This window comes from Anolis carolinensis, chromosome 4 (assembly GCF_035594765.1).
Source record: "Anolis carolinensis isolate JA03-04 chromosome 4, rAnoCar3.1.pri, whole genome shotgun sequence".
Classification (NCBI taxonomy): Eukaryota; Metazoa; Chordata; class Lepidosauria; order Squamata; family Dactyloidae; genus Anolis; species Anolis carolinensis.
Window position 1 is genome coordinate 118,550,296 of NC_085844.1, and position 18,524 is coordinate 118,568,819.

Below are 18,524 nucleotides of genomic sequence, written 5' to 3' on the forward strand. Positions count from 1 at the left end.
GATAGAGACTGGCCTCTGTGTAAGGTTATTGGTGCTCTGCAGCCAGGGTCCTGACAAGTATTTTGGCCACATCATGAGGAGACAGGAAAGCTTGGAAAAGATCACGATGCTGGGGAAAATGGAAGGAAAAAGGAAGAGAGGCCGACCAAGGGTAAGATGGATGGACGGTATCCTTGAAGTGACTGGGTTGACCTTGAAGGAACTGGGGGCGGTGACGGCCGATAGGGAGCTCTGGCGTGGACTCGTCCATGAGGTCACGAAGAGTCGGAGACGACTAAACGACTGAGCAGCAGCATCACACTGTAACACACTACAATATCACCATCAATACCACATGTACATACAATATATCACATCACTAGCACAGCACAATATCAACATTATACAATATTATAGTCATAATGACATAGGAGACAGGTTGGCATGATGTCTTCCTGGCCTCCCGGTTCTTCATTCTGTAATGTGATGGCATTTATTTCTCTCAAGTTTAAAATGAAGGGTTTCCCCAATTTGTGGAAGGGGAAATTGTGGTAGGAGCCAAAAGTACCTTTCTTAGGGAAAATTCCACCATTACTTGCATTTATACTATGGAATGAAATGCAGGTGGACCTTACCTTAAATGCCATGAGTCTATGAGATGTTAATGGGAGTTGCAGTTTCCCAAATCCAGACCCTTCTCTGGGCGCATCTGCACTGGAGAATAAATTCAGTAGGGACTCATTTTAAATGCAACCCGCCCACAACGAAAACAAGCAGGAGCCAGTCTTGCCTTGTCCTCCCCTATTCAGCATCACAGTTGAATCTTTTTTATTTTCCTTTATTTTCCTGGTTCGTTTTATTTAGTGGGACTGACTGGGAATTGGAGACCTGAGGGACGTTGGGTGTTGTGTGCACGTGCATTTGGGGGCTTGTAGAGTCGCTCCTTTTTTAGCTTCTTTTTCTCCTTCCCTTCCTATCCTTCAGAAAATACTTTTTTCCCTCCCTTCCTTGTATGGAGTTTTTACCAAATTCCCTGAGTAAATTAAATAAGTCCGTTGCTTATATTTCTTCTGGGTCTAACTACTTCTGGTTTTCTTTAAGTTGACTATTTGATCTATTTGTCTGTTTATCAATTCTCCAACCTTCTTGGTTGGTCCCTTAGTTGTTGGCTATTGCGGGAGCAGATCACCGCCCGCGCCGCTTCGTCCCGTCCGCTACCCTTTCGTCCCTCGTCCGGACCCCCTAGACTGCTCTCCTTGAGGGAAAACAGTTCTTAGGGGCCGTCGGTGGGGCTCCAAAAGGTTTGGTTGAGTTTAGCAATTCCTTAAAGCCGCGTCCTCTGTGTTTGGGCTTCCCTTAAGTTCCCTTAAGTTCTTTCCTTTTCATTTTACGCCGATAGCCTCAGGTTCTTTTCCTCTATTCCTCTATTCCTGAAAGCCTTCTCTCATACACCAGTTATAGATTTCTGTTTCGTACACTCATGTTTCATATTTCGTCCTCTTTTCTTCTTGGTGAAAAGTACGGCTAGGCGGCTGTTTGCAGGAACGGATCACCGCCCGCGCAGCTTCGTCCCGTCCGCCGCCCTGTACCCTCGTCCGGACCCCTTTGGCTGCTCTCCTTGAGGGAAAACAGCCCTTAGGGGTCTTCTGCGGGGCTCCAAAGGGTTTGGCAACCTCTTGAGCCTCAATCCGCTCAGGAGGGGGAGCTTTCAGCTCTACCTGGACGCTCTGAGAAGCTGGTGCTCGAGGAGCCCTCAGCCAGCCGCCATATCGCCATACCCGGAAGTGAATAATAGGTTTTATCAAAAGTTGGGTAAGAGATTTTTTTTTTTTTGGCTTCATATTTAGTAAGACTTTGTCTCCACCTACTGAGACAGACGTCCACAGAATTATTCCCGGCACAGTTTGAAAACAATAGACATCTTCTGTTGATTTCTTCAAGCATCTCATCCAAGGTATATTTTTTCTAAATATCCATCTTAGCATTTCAAGGAGAATATTTTCAGTGTGCTTACCCACAAAGACAAATTAGATTCCCTAAAATCAATTCTAAGAAATTAAAAACACAGTGACTTTTCTCCAATTTGAAACAGCACAAACCAGATAGTCCAAGAACAATATTTTATTTAAGCTACAGGAAAGGAGATTCCACCTGAACATTAGGAAGAACTGTGAAAGCTGTTCGGCAGTGGAACTCTCTGCCCCGGACTGTGGTGGAAGCTCTTTCATTGGAGGCTTTTAAGCAGAGGCTGGATGGCCATCTGTCAGGGGTGCTTTGAATGAGATTTTCCTGCTTCTTGCAGGGGATTGGACTGGATGGCCCGTGAGGTCCTTCCAACTCTACTATTCTATGGTTCTATGATTCTAAATACACCTAAACACACCTCATTTCAAAAATTCAGCATTTATGACTGCTCTAGCTGGATAGGAACACAATAATAAATTTTACTACTAAATTGTAAAGTATTACATGAAGTTTTAAAAAGGAAAATCCAATACTTTCATATAATACAAGTTAGTAAAGAGCTTTCCAAATTGCTATTGCTCATTCTGTTTGCTAAAATAATACTAATGACTGGTTAAGAACTTAATTCAATAGATCACTGATAGCTAAGATCAGAACACTTTTGCTTTGAAATAAGAGATCAGTTTAACTTCTGAAAGTTGATGGGTTTGCCCATCGCTGCCTGATTTTTTCTATAAGATTCCATACTGCTTTATGGCCAGTGCTCCTTTGACATTATGGTCTCCACAGATGGACTCTCTGCCACCTGGTCCACGGTCAACCCAATTGTGGACCCTAGGAGCCCATGCTGAGCCTCAGGGTTCTACCCTCCATTTGACTGCAGGTGACCTCCAAATCTGTAACTTTGGCTTCAAGGCCTGTCCCTGATTTATGCATGAAGTCGACCTGTTGCAAGCGAGGCACTTTTGCGTCCACACAGGAGAGGAAGAAGGTCGCCAGTTTGCCCTGGTGCTTGAGGGCCAAGAGGGAGGTGAGGAGGCCGGGGATGTGGTTGGTGCCAATCTCTCGTGCCAGGTACGGCAGCTGGCAGGAGAACTCCAGCAGGTCCCCCAGGATCAGCACCGCCAGCTCCATGGTAGGAAGAGGGTCCTGGGACTGGATGAGGTGCTGTAGGCTCCGAAGCCACGGCAGGCAGTTCTGGCTGAAGGTTTCGGTGCTGTTCTCCGTCACCAGGAGCAAGAGGAGGCACAGGCCCTCAAAATGGGTTTTGAGGCTTTCCAGCCGGATGTTGCTGACGCTGAGGAACCCGCCCAAGGAAGACGACGCCTGGGCGTGCGCAGCCCCGTATTCCCTGGTGCAGCGGATCAGCCCGGGCAGGCCTGGTGGAGGCAGCCCCGAAGCGCCCCGCAGCAACCCTGGCAGCAGCGCCTCCAGCGCCAGGCGGCCCCCTTGCATCTTTACGTTTAGAAATGTCACTGTCAGTTTTGCTGGAAGAAGTCATTTTGAGACCCCTGTGAATTCTTGAAGGGCTTTCAGAGCTTGACAAAGACTGTTGCCTCATGGCCTTCCTTGTGTCTACTAGGCCTGGAGTATGCCGTTCATATCTTGAATATCCAAAATCAAAACCTGGCTGGAAGCAGGAGAAATCAGGGAGTTGTAGCTTTTCCTGCAGAGATCCCAAATGCTGTAATCTTTCGATATGGTTGATAATATTGCGGATCTTAGGTGGCATTTCTCTGCAGGGAAAATAGTGGTATTACTGAATGGAAATGAACACTGGCATTCACCTTAGAAAAATGAGCATGGGTTAGACTCATGATGATGATGATGATAAACCTGCCTTCCATTAAGTGCAACACATTAACTAACAATGGATTTCTTCCTCTCTGTGCTCAGCCCATTCTACATTCTGTGGAGAGCAACAGGCAAGGAATTCTGCTTTTACCATCGCACGTACCCATACAGTACTAACCTTTTATTGTAATGCCCTACAATACATCCTGAAGTTGTATTTTAATGCAGTCAGTTTTAATGCATATACTTGCTAGTCATTTTAATGCATATACTTCTAGTAGTGGATTCTCATGGCAGTCAAAAAGTAATATTTGAAGCAAGTGGAATGTAGCTGAGTTCCATGTATTTTTTTTTCAAAAAAGAAGACCCCCACTTAAGACCTCTTTTGACCGTGCTGAAAATTCTTCTTCACAGCCACTAGGTAAAGGGTAGTTCACTCATTGTCATATTCAATTTCCAAGAAGTTTTAGAGAGGTGGTGGGGCCAAAGGCGAAAGGAGGTGACCAAATATACATGTAACTAAGGAGCTTAAACCTCTTGCTGCCAGTAGCTAAACCTCAGCAGAAGAATTTCAGCTTTTTTAAAAAATGAAGCAAAAACAAAAACTAAAAGCTGTCAAATCTCTAAATGAGGACATTGTGGAAAAGGGGACAAAAGCATATGAGGAAACTCCAGGTCAAATCTGGGTCCTGGCTCTGAGGTTCTCCACTGCTGCCATAAAACATAGCAGAACAACCAAGGGAGGTAATCTCCCATCACTCAAAAGCCCTTTGCAAAATAAAAATATTAACAGTGGAATAAGACAACTCTCAGCAATTGGAAACTACCCTGTATTCCCAAAAATAAGGCCTATCTGGAAAAGAAGCCTTAGCATGATGTTTCGGGATGCTCATAATACACTCCCTATGCCTCAGCCAAGATTTTCAGCCAAATGGGTGCATTACCAGTAGTACAATACATGAGGGGCATAATTAATTATAAAGTAATATTAATAAATAAATAATTAATAATATTGTTGGCATAATATTCTGATGATGTTCCAGAAGCAGATGGCATGACTGTATTTGAATACAGGTATATTTTTCTACATGAATAAATGTAGATTGTTGTACATGGAAAAATAAGACATCCCCTGAAAATAGGTGTCTCTTGGAGCAAAAAATAACACTATGTAACAAAATTGGAAAGATTTTCTCTTTCTGGTTCAAAAGGATCATTTGTGTGTAATTGTGCGGTACATACTCTTTGTCAATGTTCTACTCCAGAAACTTTGTTTTTGTGGCTGCCACAAACTATGTGGAATTGGTTGAGACTCTATGAGATATTCATTGAAAAATGATAGCAAAATATGTTGCAATATGGTATGCAAAAGCAACGTTTTTGAAATGTAATCAAGTTTTTCCATGACTTTATGATAGAACCAATTGGGAAATGGCATTCATAACAGAGATATCCATTGCCAAAATATGGCGTTCTGTACTTATAAACAAAGGAATAGTTTAAGGCTTCTTTTGCTCCACTTAACCACCAGTTCTATCTTAAACTCACTTGAAGGGCAAAGAGAATGCAGTACTTTACCTGGTCTCTGATATATTCTTCTGGATCCCAAAATTCAATTGCTCTTGTTTCAAGGCATTTGAAAAGTGCTGAAAAAAAACAAAACATTTTTAGAAAAAGACGATGGTGTCCAAGCCTCCTAGGACTAATTTAGGTATGTATGATGTGGTCCTGAGAAAAGTAGTGTTTATTTTGCTCTTATCTACTCCATTTCTATATGGGAAAGGGCCTAGCTCTCTAACTATCAAGCTGTTTGGAAACATATTATCTCACCGTATTCCCAGGAGAAGAGCAACATGGAGGACTCAGGGGGCTTGCCATATGCCTAAAACTGGAATAAAAAAGACATGCCACTGAGAAGTAGCAGTGTAACAAACAGGAGAGAGCAGGAGAGAAATTGAGAGGGAGGGAGGCAGGCAAAGCAGGCAACAAGTGAAGAGTTTTTCCTACCAGCTAACTCATCTGCCTATCTATTTCCTTGGTGAGGACTATACATTTGATTAGACTGTGGTTGTGTTCCAATAATTTTATGGGTTTTTTGTGTGAAAAGAAAAAACACAATTAATGAGAATACTGTGTTTTTGCCTTTCAAAAATTTGAAATTTGATGTTTAGGTTTTTGTCCTTATTCCACAGATGTAAAGGGGGATATGCTTTCAAATGCTGCCGCTGTGAATCAAGGTTCACCTACCATAGAGGGCGACTTGATTGAGGGAAGAGTGATCTCCTCCACAACTCGGGTACAGTGCTTTTTCTGTACAGCGTCCACTGTCTTGTGGTTGTATCCCTTTGGAGGCCTGTGGCAGAAAAAAGGGCAGCTCAATTACAACAAAAACAGGCAAGTTGCGCAGTTGGTGGGCAGAGCCAAGTCATATCCTACGTAAGGGTTTAAGATGGCAAAGTTAAAATATGAAGATCACTATAGACACATATTATAGAAAGACATCTAAGCACTCACACTTGAAGTACGCTTGTCAGTTGTCATTCAGAAAGACAAGGCAAGATTTGGCCGGGTTGGCTTAAAAGAAAAGAAAGTTGGTGTTATCGAGCTAGAATTCGATTAGGGATTTCCTTTTAAGGGGAAATCCTTGCTCCTTTCTTGCCCCGCAAGTCTGAAAATTCTGGCAAGGGTGGGTGGGTGGGGAGCCGCTATGAATCAAGGTTTAGCCAGAAATTCTCACCGTCCAGACGAGAAGAAAGAAGACCGAGTTTTATTCAGTTTCAGCTGAAATAGGATGACATCTGTGATCGTTCGTCAAGAGTCATGACATACATTTACAGATCAACCATTTTATAACAAAAATATGGGAGGCGCGGATTGAATTTCGCACTACACCTTTCCCCGCCCTCCTATGCGCCGATTGGTCCGTAAAATGGCGGCGGGAACCCTTGTCCAATCAGAGGGCTCCCTAGCCTCGGGGTCCCCCCACCAATCAGGAATGAGGAGGCGGGCTTATCTAGGAACAATGGACTTGCTGGGGATTAACGAGGAATTATGATTGAGTCATTGAGTAAATGTCCAGGAAGGGTTTCTAGACTGGGGTGTAAATATACATTTTTGTCTGGCAGGCTCTGCCAGACCGTGGTGAGTCTGATGGGCTGCATTTGTTTTTGAAAGGTGTCATGTCCATGTTGACAGCCGAAGTGATCGTGTCTTGATTGTCCCTGTTGTTAAATGGTCCCGGAATCCAGACGGCTGATTTCCCAAAAGATGGCCCTGCTCCGATGTCTTAATGGGGAAAAAACCTAATCTATTGTCCATGCAAGGGGAATCTGACAGTTTCCTGGTGTGAGGAATTTTCTCCCTCTGGAGTGTTGCCATTTGTCCATTTAATCCCTAGGTCAGGTCTCGGTCATTCTTTAATATAAGACATTTTTCACAGGGATAAGGGAAAAAGGGAGCATGCAGGGTACACAAATCACACATAGGAACAATATTTTCCCTTGGTTTCCCAAGCCCTTTATGGTGTGGAATTCATAAAATAAAATAAAAGTCCACAGGAGTAGAATCTGTGGCTCTCTGGGTGAAGCAACCCCACTGGGTCAAAAGGTCAGCGGGGGGGGGGGGGTAGTTCATGGATGGGGCAGGGGCTCTGGGTAGCCCCAGCAAGTTGTCCGAACTTCAACAAGCCTGTCCCTGCAGAGAAAATCGCTCCGCAATGCAAGGGAACTCCGCTTTTGACATTTTTGACAGCTCTGACAATCAGCTGATCCGGTTCCGAAAATTCTACCAATTTTGGAGCAGGTGGTCTCCTTTTGACGATGAGGCGTTTTCAGGCAGAGATATGAAAAATGGGCATGCTGGGGGCCAGGATAGAGGAGATACGTCCAGAAATGGGGGATGGGGGTAGCCCGTTGTTCTGCGGCTCGCCCGGAGAGTGAGAAAAAAGAAGGGAGGGCTGAGCCGCGAGGAGGAATCCAGGCTTGCATGCAATAGAGGATACAAAGTGACTTTTTTGAATTGGTTGCAAGGTTTGGAGCTTAGAAAGACACACGGAGAGAGAAAGGGAGAGCAGAAGATACATTTTTAAACTGCTGTTGGGGCATGTGTGTACGGCCGGATTAATTTCAGCATGGATCCTTCTAAACTTGCGGAACTCACAGCTGCAGGTCAAATCAGGCTAAACGCAAGTGGTTGCCTTGGTTCGACCACATTGGCAGAAGCAGGAAGGAGGACAGGCTACAAAAGAGCAGTAGAAACAGAAAATACAAGAGAAGAGAGACAATCTAAGAGATCTCTCTCCCCAATAACTAAGTGTAGAAACTCAACTCTGCTGGAAGGAGAATAGAACGCTTTTTCCACATGCAAAGATGGGCACACGTGTGGAATCAGTATGGCTGTCGGTAACAGTCATGGTTTGCTTTTCTTTGAAACATAAGTAAAACCACAACAACAAAGTAGAGGTAACATTTCAGCACTGCAGAGGGAGAGTTCTCCAAAGATAATGCCCTTTTTCCAGGTATACAAAACAATTGGAAATATTTGATTGAAGCAAGCCTTAGCTGTGGTGTGTGCCCGCTACTGGAAAGATAATGAGGGGAAATGACCCATATATATCTGTGTCTCAAACCCTAAAGATCTAAAATTACAAAAACAAATCAAAAGAATGTGTTGTCGAAGGCTTTCATGGCCGGAATCACAGGGTTGTTGTGTGTTTTCCGGCCTGTATGTTCCAGAAGTATTCCCTCCTGATGTTTCACCCACATCTATGGCAGGCATCCTCACAATCTCTGGGGATGCCTGCCATAGATGTGGGCCAAACGTCAGAAGAGAATACTTCTCGAACATGACCCTACAGCCCGGAAAACACATAAGAACCCCAAATCAAAACAACACTATTAGATACCGAAAAGACTAGAGATTTTCCAACTATTGTCTACTAAAACCTATGACATTTGCACAACTGATTTCCATATAGCATTATCAATCACAGTGCACACCATGATGAAAAAACAGTATTTTCCCATCAAGACTATATTGAGTTCCGAGGGACTGGAAAATGCATTATCGTCCAATTATTATATCCTGGCAATAGAATTTCTGGGGGGACAGGTTCTTTTGCTCGCTTTGGGCACTAGATTACGACTGGAGATCAGGGTTTGAATTGAATACCTGCCCAGACATGGAAACCCACTGGATGACCCTGGGCAAGTCAAACTCTCTCAGTCTTAGAGGAAGTCAAAGGCAAAGTCACACACAAACCCCTCTAAACGAATCCTGCCAAGAAAGTCCTTTGATAGATTCATTTTAGGGTCACTACAAGTTGGAAATGGCTTGAAGGAAAACAACAGATAAGAGAAATGGCTAAAGTAGCAATGAAGGAGAGTACTGACAGAATCAGAAATACTGGAGAAATTATTTGCAGTTGCCACATAATTTGGAACAGCAAGACATAGAGATGAAGAATTAGACAATTCTAAGCACATTGATCCCCTTGTATTTTGACCTTTTCTTGCTATTTGCACACACAAAGACAAACCTGAAAGTGCAACTAGGGAAATTTTAAATGAAGTGTAAGCAAAGTATGGTTGACATTCTCACTATTGGGTGTCTCTGCATCCGATGTTTATAAATAGACATGAAAAGCTATTGATAAAATATTTTAAGATTGCACGTGTGGTATTTATCTTGTACATTGTTGCATGCACCAGATACTGATGCAGATGGATGTTTAGGGTTTCTATTCTGATTTAGTTATGTACAGCAGACTCTTAATTAACCATAACTCTTCAACAACCGGCAAAAAACAAATAAAATACTTTCAATAAAAGGAGTTGTTTTTGTAATACAAAACAGTAAAACAGTGTTGCATTAAGTTTGTCTTAGTTGGCTTTTAATTACTATATTTAAATAGTAGCATCAAGCCAGTATAGAGTTTACAGTACGGCATGGTATTATTTTTAATAGTAACTCTCAAGCAACTGAAAACTACATTTGTCTGGCATCTACCAATCCCTGTGGTTGCTGTTTAGCTGAGTCTACTGTCGTTTGTTGTAGCAGATAGTTAAGTGAGGATTTTTAGCATCATACATTGCACAATGTAACAACATTTGATTTAAAATTATGTTCCTGGTTTGAAAGTGTTATTTCCTGCTTATTTGGGTGGTACTTAATTTGAAAGTAGTTGCTATACTCCAGAAACTTTGTTTTTGTGGCTGTCACAAACTATGTGGACTTGGTTGAGGCTCTATGGGGTATTCATTGCAAAACTAGAGCAAAATGTGCTGCAGGATGTACCGCAAAACAAAGTGTTTTGTGGTACATGCTTTTATGATAGAACCAATTTGGAAATGATATTTACAACCCAGGAACAAAAATGGTGTTAAAAAGTAATGCCTTTTCCCTATCTTTATACTACAGTAGAGTCTCACTTATCCAAGCCTCGCTTATCCAAGCCTCTGGATAATCCAAGCCATTTTTGTAGTCAATGTTTTCAATATATTGTGATATTTTGGTGCTAAATTCGTAAATACAGTAATTACAACATAACATTAGTGCATATTGAACTACTTTTTTTGTCAAATTTGTTGTATAACATGATGTTTTGGTGCTTAATTTGTAAAATCATAACCTAATTTGATGTTTAATAGGCTTTTCCTTAATCCCTCCTTATTATCCAACATATTCGCTTATCCAAGCTTCTGCCAGCCCGTTTAGCTTGGATAAGTGAGACTCTACTGTATTTTCTTTTGAACAAAAAGGTACTTTAAAAATGTTTGCTGGATGCCAAATGCCTGCAGAACTATTATTACTACTAATATTACAGGCAGTCCCCAAGTTACAAACAAGAATGGTTCTGTAGGTGTGTTCTTCAGTTGAATTTGCTTGTAAGTCAGCACAGGAACATTTTTGAAGTCTAACTCCAGCCAAATATATATATAGGGTAGGTGCTTTAGATAGAATAGGGAAGAGTTAACACTCCTGTGGTGTTTGTTTTGCTGTCTGTGCCCCTGTTCAAAAAATTTCACTTCACTTTCTGTTCCTGGGATAATTGGATTTTGAAAAAAGTGGCTGGTTGTGGAAAGAAGGACTGGTGAGAAAGCTTCAGTTGAGACATCTTTTCCAAATGATAACTTCCAGAAGTGAATTTCCCTTCCTAGGGGAAGATTTCTCTCACTTCCTGTTGTCTCACCCCCATCATTTACTAGTTTTTTCTGTAAGTCGCATGTTTGCAATTCAGGGTCTGCCTATATTGTTGTTAAAAGTGCATACAAGACTTACATGACAGAATATAATTTTTTCCTTTCCAAAACTGGCCTTTTGCTATCTTCAATTTTTGGAAGATGCATCATTGCTGAAATAAACAGAAGACAGAGTTAAACTGACCAGTAGTATTAGCAGAAATACAACATCATCTGACTCTTAACTCAGGGTACAGTGATACCTGAGTTAAGCGTTTAATTTATTCTGTAGCTGAACTCTTAACTCAAATTAGTCTTATCTCAAAGCAAATTTTCCCATAGAAATGTATTGAGATTAATCCACTCAGGCTCCCTTACCCCCCCCCCCCCCCCATTTTTTGTTACATGCTTTTAAATAATAAATTTATTTTTACTTATCACATCAGAAGCGAACCAAGGATACAGTTGTATTTAGAAACACAAAGAAAGTTAAAAACTTGGTGTTAACGAAGTGTGAATTTTTTAGTTTACAGATGTCATGTTTGGTTGCGTTTTAAAAGGGTCAATGTTTCAGTTGCTCTGCAATCATGAGTTGGTTGCCATGGAAAAGTGGGCGGAGCCAACTGCCGTTTTGGTGGAGAAGTGCAGGTTTGAAAAAGAAGCAGTTAGTCTGTGCCCTGATGAGGTACAGTGGAGACTGACCCTCAGTTGAAGGGATCAGGGAGACTCAAATGCTTCTTTTTGAGTCAATTTAAAATAAGTTTGGTGACTTATTTTAAGGTAGTCTGTCTCCTGATGCAGAACAGATAATCTGTGATTGTAATTCACAGGGTGACTGCAGTTTAGAGCAGTAAGAAAGAAGTGACATTTTAAGAAGTTTGAAACACCTCATTCTAGCTTTGCAACTGTTAACCAAAGTGCCTCTAAAAAGAAAGTTACTGTAACCATTAAGCTCTGTGCCAGAATAAACGTGTTATTGTTCTTTTAAACATCTCAGCTTCTGTCATATATATTACCATCAAAAGCAAACAAGAAGAACGAAGAAAAACAAAATTTAAAAGGTCTCCTCTCTAAGTAGCTAGTGGCTATATCTTCCCATAGTGGTGGCAAGAGTGGATAATCCCCTTTACATCTGGTGGCCGCATTATAAACATCTTTACACTGGTGGCAGCGGTTATAATATAATAATATAATTAAATAAACATCCAACATCTCTTCTCCGCACTTGGCATTATACTAAGTGTCCTTTGACCAGTAGCTGGCCACTTGGAGTGCCTCTGGTGTCACTGTAAGAAGGTCCTCCATTGTGTATGTGGCAGGGCTCAGACTGCATTGTAAAAGGTGCTCTGTGGTTTGCTCTTCTCCACACTCGCATGTCGTGGACTCCACTTTGTGGTCCCATTTCTTAAGGTTGGCTCTGTATCTTGTGGTGCCAGAGCGTAGTCTGTTCAGCATCCTCCAAGTCGCCCAGTCTTCAGTGTGCCCAGGAGGAAGTCTCTCATTCAGTATCAGCCATGGCTTGAGGTTCCAGGTTTCAGCCTGCCACTTATGGATTCTCGCTGGCTGAGGTGTTCCTGCGAGTATCTCTGTAGATCTTAGAAAACAATTTCTTGATTTAAGGCGTTGGCGTGCTGGCTGATATCCGAACATGGGATGGGCTGAAGAAGTTACTGCCTTGGTCCTTTCATTCCTGGGTGCTACTTCCCGGCAGATGTCAGGTGTTGCAATACCAGCTAAACAGTATAATTTCTCCAGTGGTGTGGGGCGTAGACTTCCTGTGATAATGCGGCATGTCTCATTAAGAGCCACATCCACTGTTTTAATGTGGTGAGATGTGTTCCACACTGGGCATGTGTATTCAGCAGGAGAGTAGCAAAGCGCAAGAGCAGATGTCTTTACGATATCTGGTTGTGATCCCCAGGTTGTGCCAGTAAGCTTTCATATGATATTGTTTCTAGCACCCACTTTTTGTTTGATATTCAAGCATTGCTTCTGTACATGTGAAAAAGATCTTGGAGTCCTTGTGAACAATGAGTAAAACAGAGCCAACAATGTGATGTGGCAGCAGCCTCTTTGGAGGCTTTTAAGCAGAGGCTGGATGGCCATCTGTCGGGGCTGCTTTGAATGCAATTTTCCTGTTTCTTGGCAGGGGGTTGGACTGGGTGGCTCATGAGGTCTCTTCCAACTCTATGAATCTATGATTCTAGGTCAAAGCACAGTCCAGGATAATTTCCATTTATTTTGGGGTGCTGAAATGTTCCAGTGGGATTGCTTCTCAGGTAATCCTCAGAGCTCGAGATGCTTGTCTGTTTTCTTAAGGTGAAAATAACATGTCTCTGTTTTAGATGGATTAGGCATCAGTTGGTTTTCCCTGTAGTAAACAGTAAGAACACCTAAAGCTTCGGAGAGCTCCTGTTCAACCACTTCAAAGCTCCCTGTTTGAGCAGTGATGGCACGATCATCAGCATAGATCAAACTCTTTGTCACTTCTGGCAGTGGCTGATCATTTGTGCAAATGTTAAACATTGATGGAGCAAGCACGCTCCCCTGAGGCAGGCCATTGTTCTGTTTTCACTGTTTTCTGCTTCTTTGACCCTGGAACTCAACAAAAAAGCTCCTGTTTTGTAGCAAATTTCCTATGAAACGGGTGAGGTGGTAGTCCTTTGTGATATTATAAGTTTTTCTCAGGATTTACAATGTCATAAGCTGCTGACAGGTCTATGAAGCCAACTCCTGTAATCTGCTGCCTTTCAAAACCATCTTCTATATGCTAAGTCAGGTTCAACACTTGAGATGTGCAGCTTTTACCTTTCTTGAAGCCACCTAGTTCAACCCCATCATCAGAGCACAGCATCATAAATCCCATTGCATATTCATTTTCCTTTATGAGGTTTATTTTCTTAACAATTTTGACACTGTACACTTAATACAGTTTTGACCCCACTCTAATTGCCACGTCTTAATGCTATGGAGGTCTGGGAACTGTAGTTTGCCTAGGTTCCAATGCTCTTATGCAGAGAAGGAAGAAGACCTTGTGAAACTACTACTCCCAAGGATTGCATAGCCTTAAGCCATTGCAGTTCTGAATCCATGGCAGGACACCCATCACCACCCAGAAAATGCTTCTTACAATGATGACTGACCGTGGATTATTATGATTATTATTAACTTTATTTAGACCCTTCCTTTCTCCCAGTGGGGACTCAAGGTGGCTAAAATCCCAAAATTAGTAAAACCACAGTTAAACAACGATTAAATAGTAACAGTGTGGTAAAAACAGATTAAATTACAATAAATACAATTAAAATAGCCTTTACAACACACTCCCTCATTCCACATCTTCCCAGAGCCTGCCCCATATCCTTCCCCAAATGCCTTCTGGCAGAAGAAGGTCTTGACGTGGCATGCATGTGGCCGATTGCTCCCACCCACCCTTTTCAAGGGATATTACTTCTTTTTTTCTTTTTAATTTTTAAAAATTATTTTATTGTGTATATGGAAAAAATGAAAAAAGCTCACATAAAGAAAAAGGATGTTTTGAACAAGACATTATATAGCAACCACATGCAGATCATACAATAACTGTACAATTATAATTTTTTAATTAACTCATACTCCTCTCAGCCCCAACCTGTGAACCCCATGAATCCTTGGCCCACAAAATCATCATTGTTTTTATTTTATTGTCTTCTAAATTATATTCTAAAATGTATTTATATAATCTGGAAATTAAACCTTTGTTACCCTTCTTGAAGATGTTCTCTCACACCCATTTTATAGTTGAAACCCCTGCCCTAGCATCTTTCGTAAATCTATCATATAATTGAGTGAAGCAAAACCAGTCATTTATCCCTAACTCCTCTCTCCCTTTGGGTTTCCACTGCTCGTTTTCTTTAATTAGGTACTCCCTGTAGATTCTTGATTCTACATGAGTAGTTGGTCTCAATACGGTTTCCAGTGGAGGAGCTTTTATACCTTCTCCACATCGCTAGGTTAGCTCTAATTATGTGTCCATTAAATTCATTATTCACTTTGTCTTTTTTGTACCACAAATACGCATGCCAGCCAAATCTTAAATTACAACCCTCTAAATTAAGTAAATCACTGTTGTCTAAGTTAATCCATTCCTGAAGCCAGCTAAGACTTGCTGGTTCATAATAATATCTAAGATCTGGAAGTGCTAGGCCCCTTCTATCTTTTGAATCTATACGATTCCTGTAAGCAATTCTAACTTTTTTGCCCTTCCATATAAATTTAACAAGATCTTTCCTCCATTGTTCAAAAACCTTTGCTCCCTTAAGAATTGGTAAGTTTTGAAATAAAAACAACATTTTTGGTAGAACCATCATTTTTATCACTGCTACTTTCCCCTTCCCTGTTAGCTGAACCCTTTGCCATCTTTCAAGATCTCTTTTAACCCCCTTTCTAGTTTTATTGTAATTATCTATATATATATATAAATGTTATGCTCATTTTATTTTGGAATAAACAACAAAGCCACTGAACCAAATCACACCACATTTGGACACAAAATACATAGTCATCCAAAATATGTCTTTCAATTTAAAAAACAAGAAAAATAAAGTCCTAATTAGAGGAAGAGGGAGAACTGTTTTTTTCCCATTGCTGCCAATTAGAAGGGTAAGCTCCGCCCACTTTGTCTCCTAGCAACCCACTCAGCCATTTAATGGCACCCAGGGCCTCTTCAATCAGGCCTCTTCCACACTGCCTATAAAATACAGATTATCTGATTTGAACTGGATTATATGGCAGTGTAGACTCAAGGTCCTTCCACACAGCTATATTACCCATTTATAATCGTATATTATCTGCTTTGAACTGGATTATCTTGAATCCACATTGCCATATAATCCACTTCAGTGTGATTTTATACAGCTGTGTAGAAGGAGCCTCATATAATCCAGTTCTAATCAGATAATATAAGATTATAAATATAGAGTAGAGTCTCACTTATCCAACATAAACGGGCCGGCAGAACGTTGGATAAGCGAATATGTTGGATAATAAGAAGGGATTAAGGAAAAGCCTATTAAACATCAAATTAGGTTATGATTTTACAAATTAAGCACCAAAACATCATGTTATACAACAAATTTGACAAAAAAGGAGTTCAATGCGCAGTAACGCTATATAGTAATTACTGTATTTACGAATTTAGCACCAAAATATCACAATGTATTGAAAATATTGACTACAATAACATTGACTACTAAAAGGCAGACTGCATTGGATAATCCAGAATATTGGATAAGCGAATGTTGGATAAGTGAGACTCTACTGTAATATGAAATAATTACTGTGGTATAATAATACAGGACAATATAATCTCTAAAACCAGGACAGTAAATAAAGAGCAACACTGAAAGCAGGGAAATTGGGAATTCCAGAAAGGAAACAATCAGGGCCAGCTAATACTTCCCAACAAAGGATTCCCCCAGGCAGGAAGCAGCCAGCCTTTGAAGCTGCAAATGCTAATCAAGGTGGTTAATTGCAGCATTCATACCTGCCACACCGAGACTATTAATTGCTATTCAAACTGGCCAACCAAGGATTCCACAAGGTAGAAAGTGGCCAGGCTTGCAAGCAGCAAGGTTATTCAGTGCTTTTCAACCTGATCAACCAAGATTTCCCCTAGGTGAAAAACCCCCAAGCTTTGAAGCCACGAGGCTACCCCATCCCATTCAACCTGGCCAACGAAAAATGCCCTATGTAGAAAGCAGCCAGGCTTTTAAGCTGCAAGACTATTCAGTGCAATTCAAGCTGGTCAAACAATGATTCCCCTACAAAGGAAGTAGCCAGGCTTCAAAGTAGCTCTTTACTGGGTCTCCAAAGAGACACTCCAGATCATCTGCGTATGCCATCCCTTTAAATTCATGTCCTTTTATTTTAACTCCATTCATACCATTATCTTCCCTGATTCTGACTTTCTAACGTCCATCTAAACAGTAAGGGTGACAGAGTATATCATACCTTTGTCCCTTTTTGAATCTCTATAAAATTTGACATTTGGCCATTTATTTTCAGTTTATAATGATGATGATAATAATATTAATAATAACAATAATTTAAAAACTTTATTTGTAGACGACCCTATCTCCCTGAAGGGACTCAAGGCGGTTTCCAACACATATGGGAAACATTCAATGCTTACAAAGAACAAAATGAAATACATCAAACGAAATACAAACAACTTAGCTATACCAAACCAAGAACACAACTTAAATAAATAGTACAACTTAAATAAAAATGTTTAGTTTCCTTCACTGGGTAATAGCCAGCTTCCTAATAACCCTGTGTGCAGTGATTTCAAGAATTAATATTATGAGATTTTTTCAGAATTTGAAAGACCCACTAAAGGAGCTGCTGCTTCGGTGTACTTATATAGATGAAGAAAAAAGTATGTGCTGTGCCCACACATTTTATACACTACTAGCATATACACTTGGCATTGCCTGGGTATGCGTTATCTAATGCTATTTATTAGAATCAACCATTGTTAGCTTTATGATTTTATGAATGGTCCCATTAGAAATGTGTACCTGTATAGAATTATAGAATCATAGAATTTAGAGTCAGACAAGACTACGTGGGCCATCTAGTCCAATCCCCTGCCATGCAGGAAAAGCACAATCAAAGTACCCCTGACAGATGGCCATTCAGGGTCTATTCCAAGGAAGGAGCTTCCACCACACTCCAAGGAAGAGTTCCACTGTTGAACAACTCGTATGGTCAAGAAATTCTTCCTAATGTTCAGGTGAAATTTCCTCTCCTGTGATTTGAACCCACTGCTCCAATTCCTACTTTCCAGGACAGCAGAAAACAAACCTGCCTAAGTGGGGCAAAATAGGTTTAAACCAGGAAAACCTAGAATACTCACCAAAAGTAGATGGACATAGACAACAATGTTAAATTCAAGGTAATCCAAATATCCTGGCAGTATTCAGATGTCTTGCACCTGTCAAATCACTCTGCTACCCTCCTACCACCTCTGCTCAGGTCTGAAGCTCATCCTGATAATGACATCATTCATTGCATCAGAATGATTGTGCTCAATTAAGGCTGTCTCCATATCAACAACATTGAACTGCATTATATGAACCTATACTGACGAAACATTATATGGCAGTGTACTTGGGGTCTAGGATGTTTATTTATTTGAAGTTACATAATTGGTGATTGTAAGAGAATTTAGTATAACATGCAATACTCTCTCCATTAAACAAAAAAGGCCAATTAGGCACAAACTATAAACAGTTAATTGGTAAAATTGATAAGATGATTTTTTTAACATTTCAATTAGAAGATGAAGAAGTGAAAGATTGTATGATATAATGGAATGTTTATCAACCAGAAGTTGATGGCAAAAGCGATTCGGAAACTGATACTGGAATCATAGAATTATAGAGTAAAATAGTTGGAAGAGACAAGACGGGCCATTTAGTTTAACCCCCTGCCATGAAACAAAAACACAATCACAGTACCCCTGACAAATGGCCATCCAGCTTCAATTTAAAAGCTTCCAATGAAGGAGCTTCCACCAGACTCCGAGGCAGAGAGTTCTACTGTTGAACAGCTTGTATGGTCAGC

General features: G+C 40.9%; 1 protein-coding gene across 2 annotated transcripts; it reads right to left on the reverse strand.

The window, feature by feature from the left end:
- Positions 1–1,824: 1,824 nt before the first annotated feature.
- Positions 1,825–11,222, reverse strand: LOC134298223 (proline-, glutamic acid- and leucine-rich protein 1-like). Of its 2 annotated transcripts, XM_062977686.1 has the most exons (4): positions 11,017–11,222; positions 5,986–6,091; positions 5,317–5,384; positions 1,825–3,680 (listed from the first exon to the last, which is right to left on the reverse strand). In XM_062977686.1, the coding sequence occupies exon 4, from the start codon at positions 3,397–3,399 to the stop codon at positions 2,779–2,781; it is 621 nt and encodes a 206-aa protein (XP_062833756.1). In that variant the 5' UTR covers positions 3,400–3,680; positions 5,317–5,384; positions 5,986–6,091; positions 11,017–11,222; the 3' UTR covers positions 1,825–2,778. The 2 variants fall into 2 exon arrangements, with proteins under 2 accessions (XP_062833756.1, XP_062833757.1); XM_062977687.1 differs by having other exon boundaries at positions 5,317–6,091.
- Positions 11,223–18,524: the final 7,302 nt, after the last annotated feature.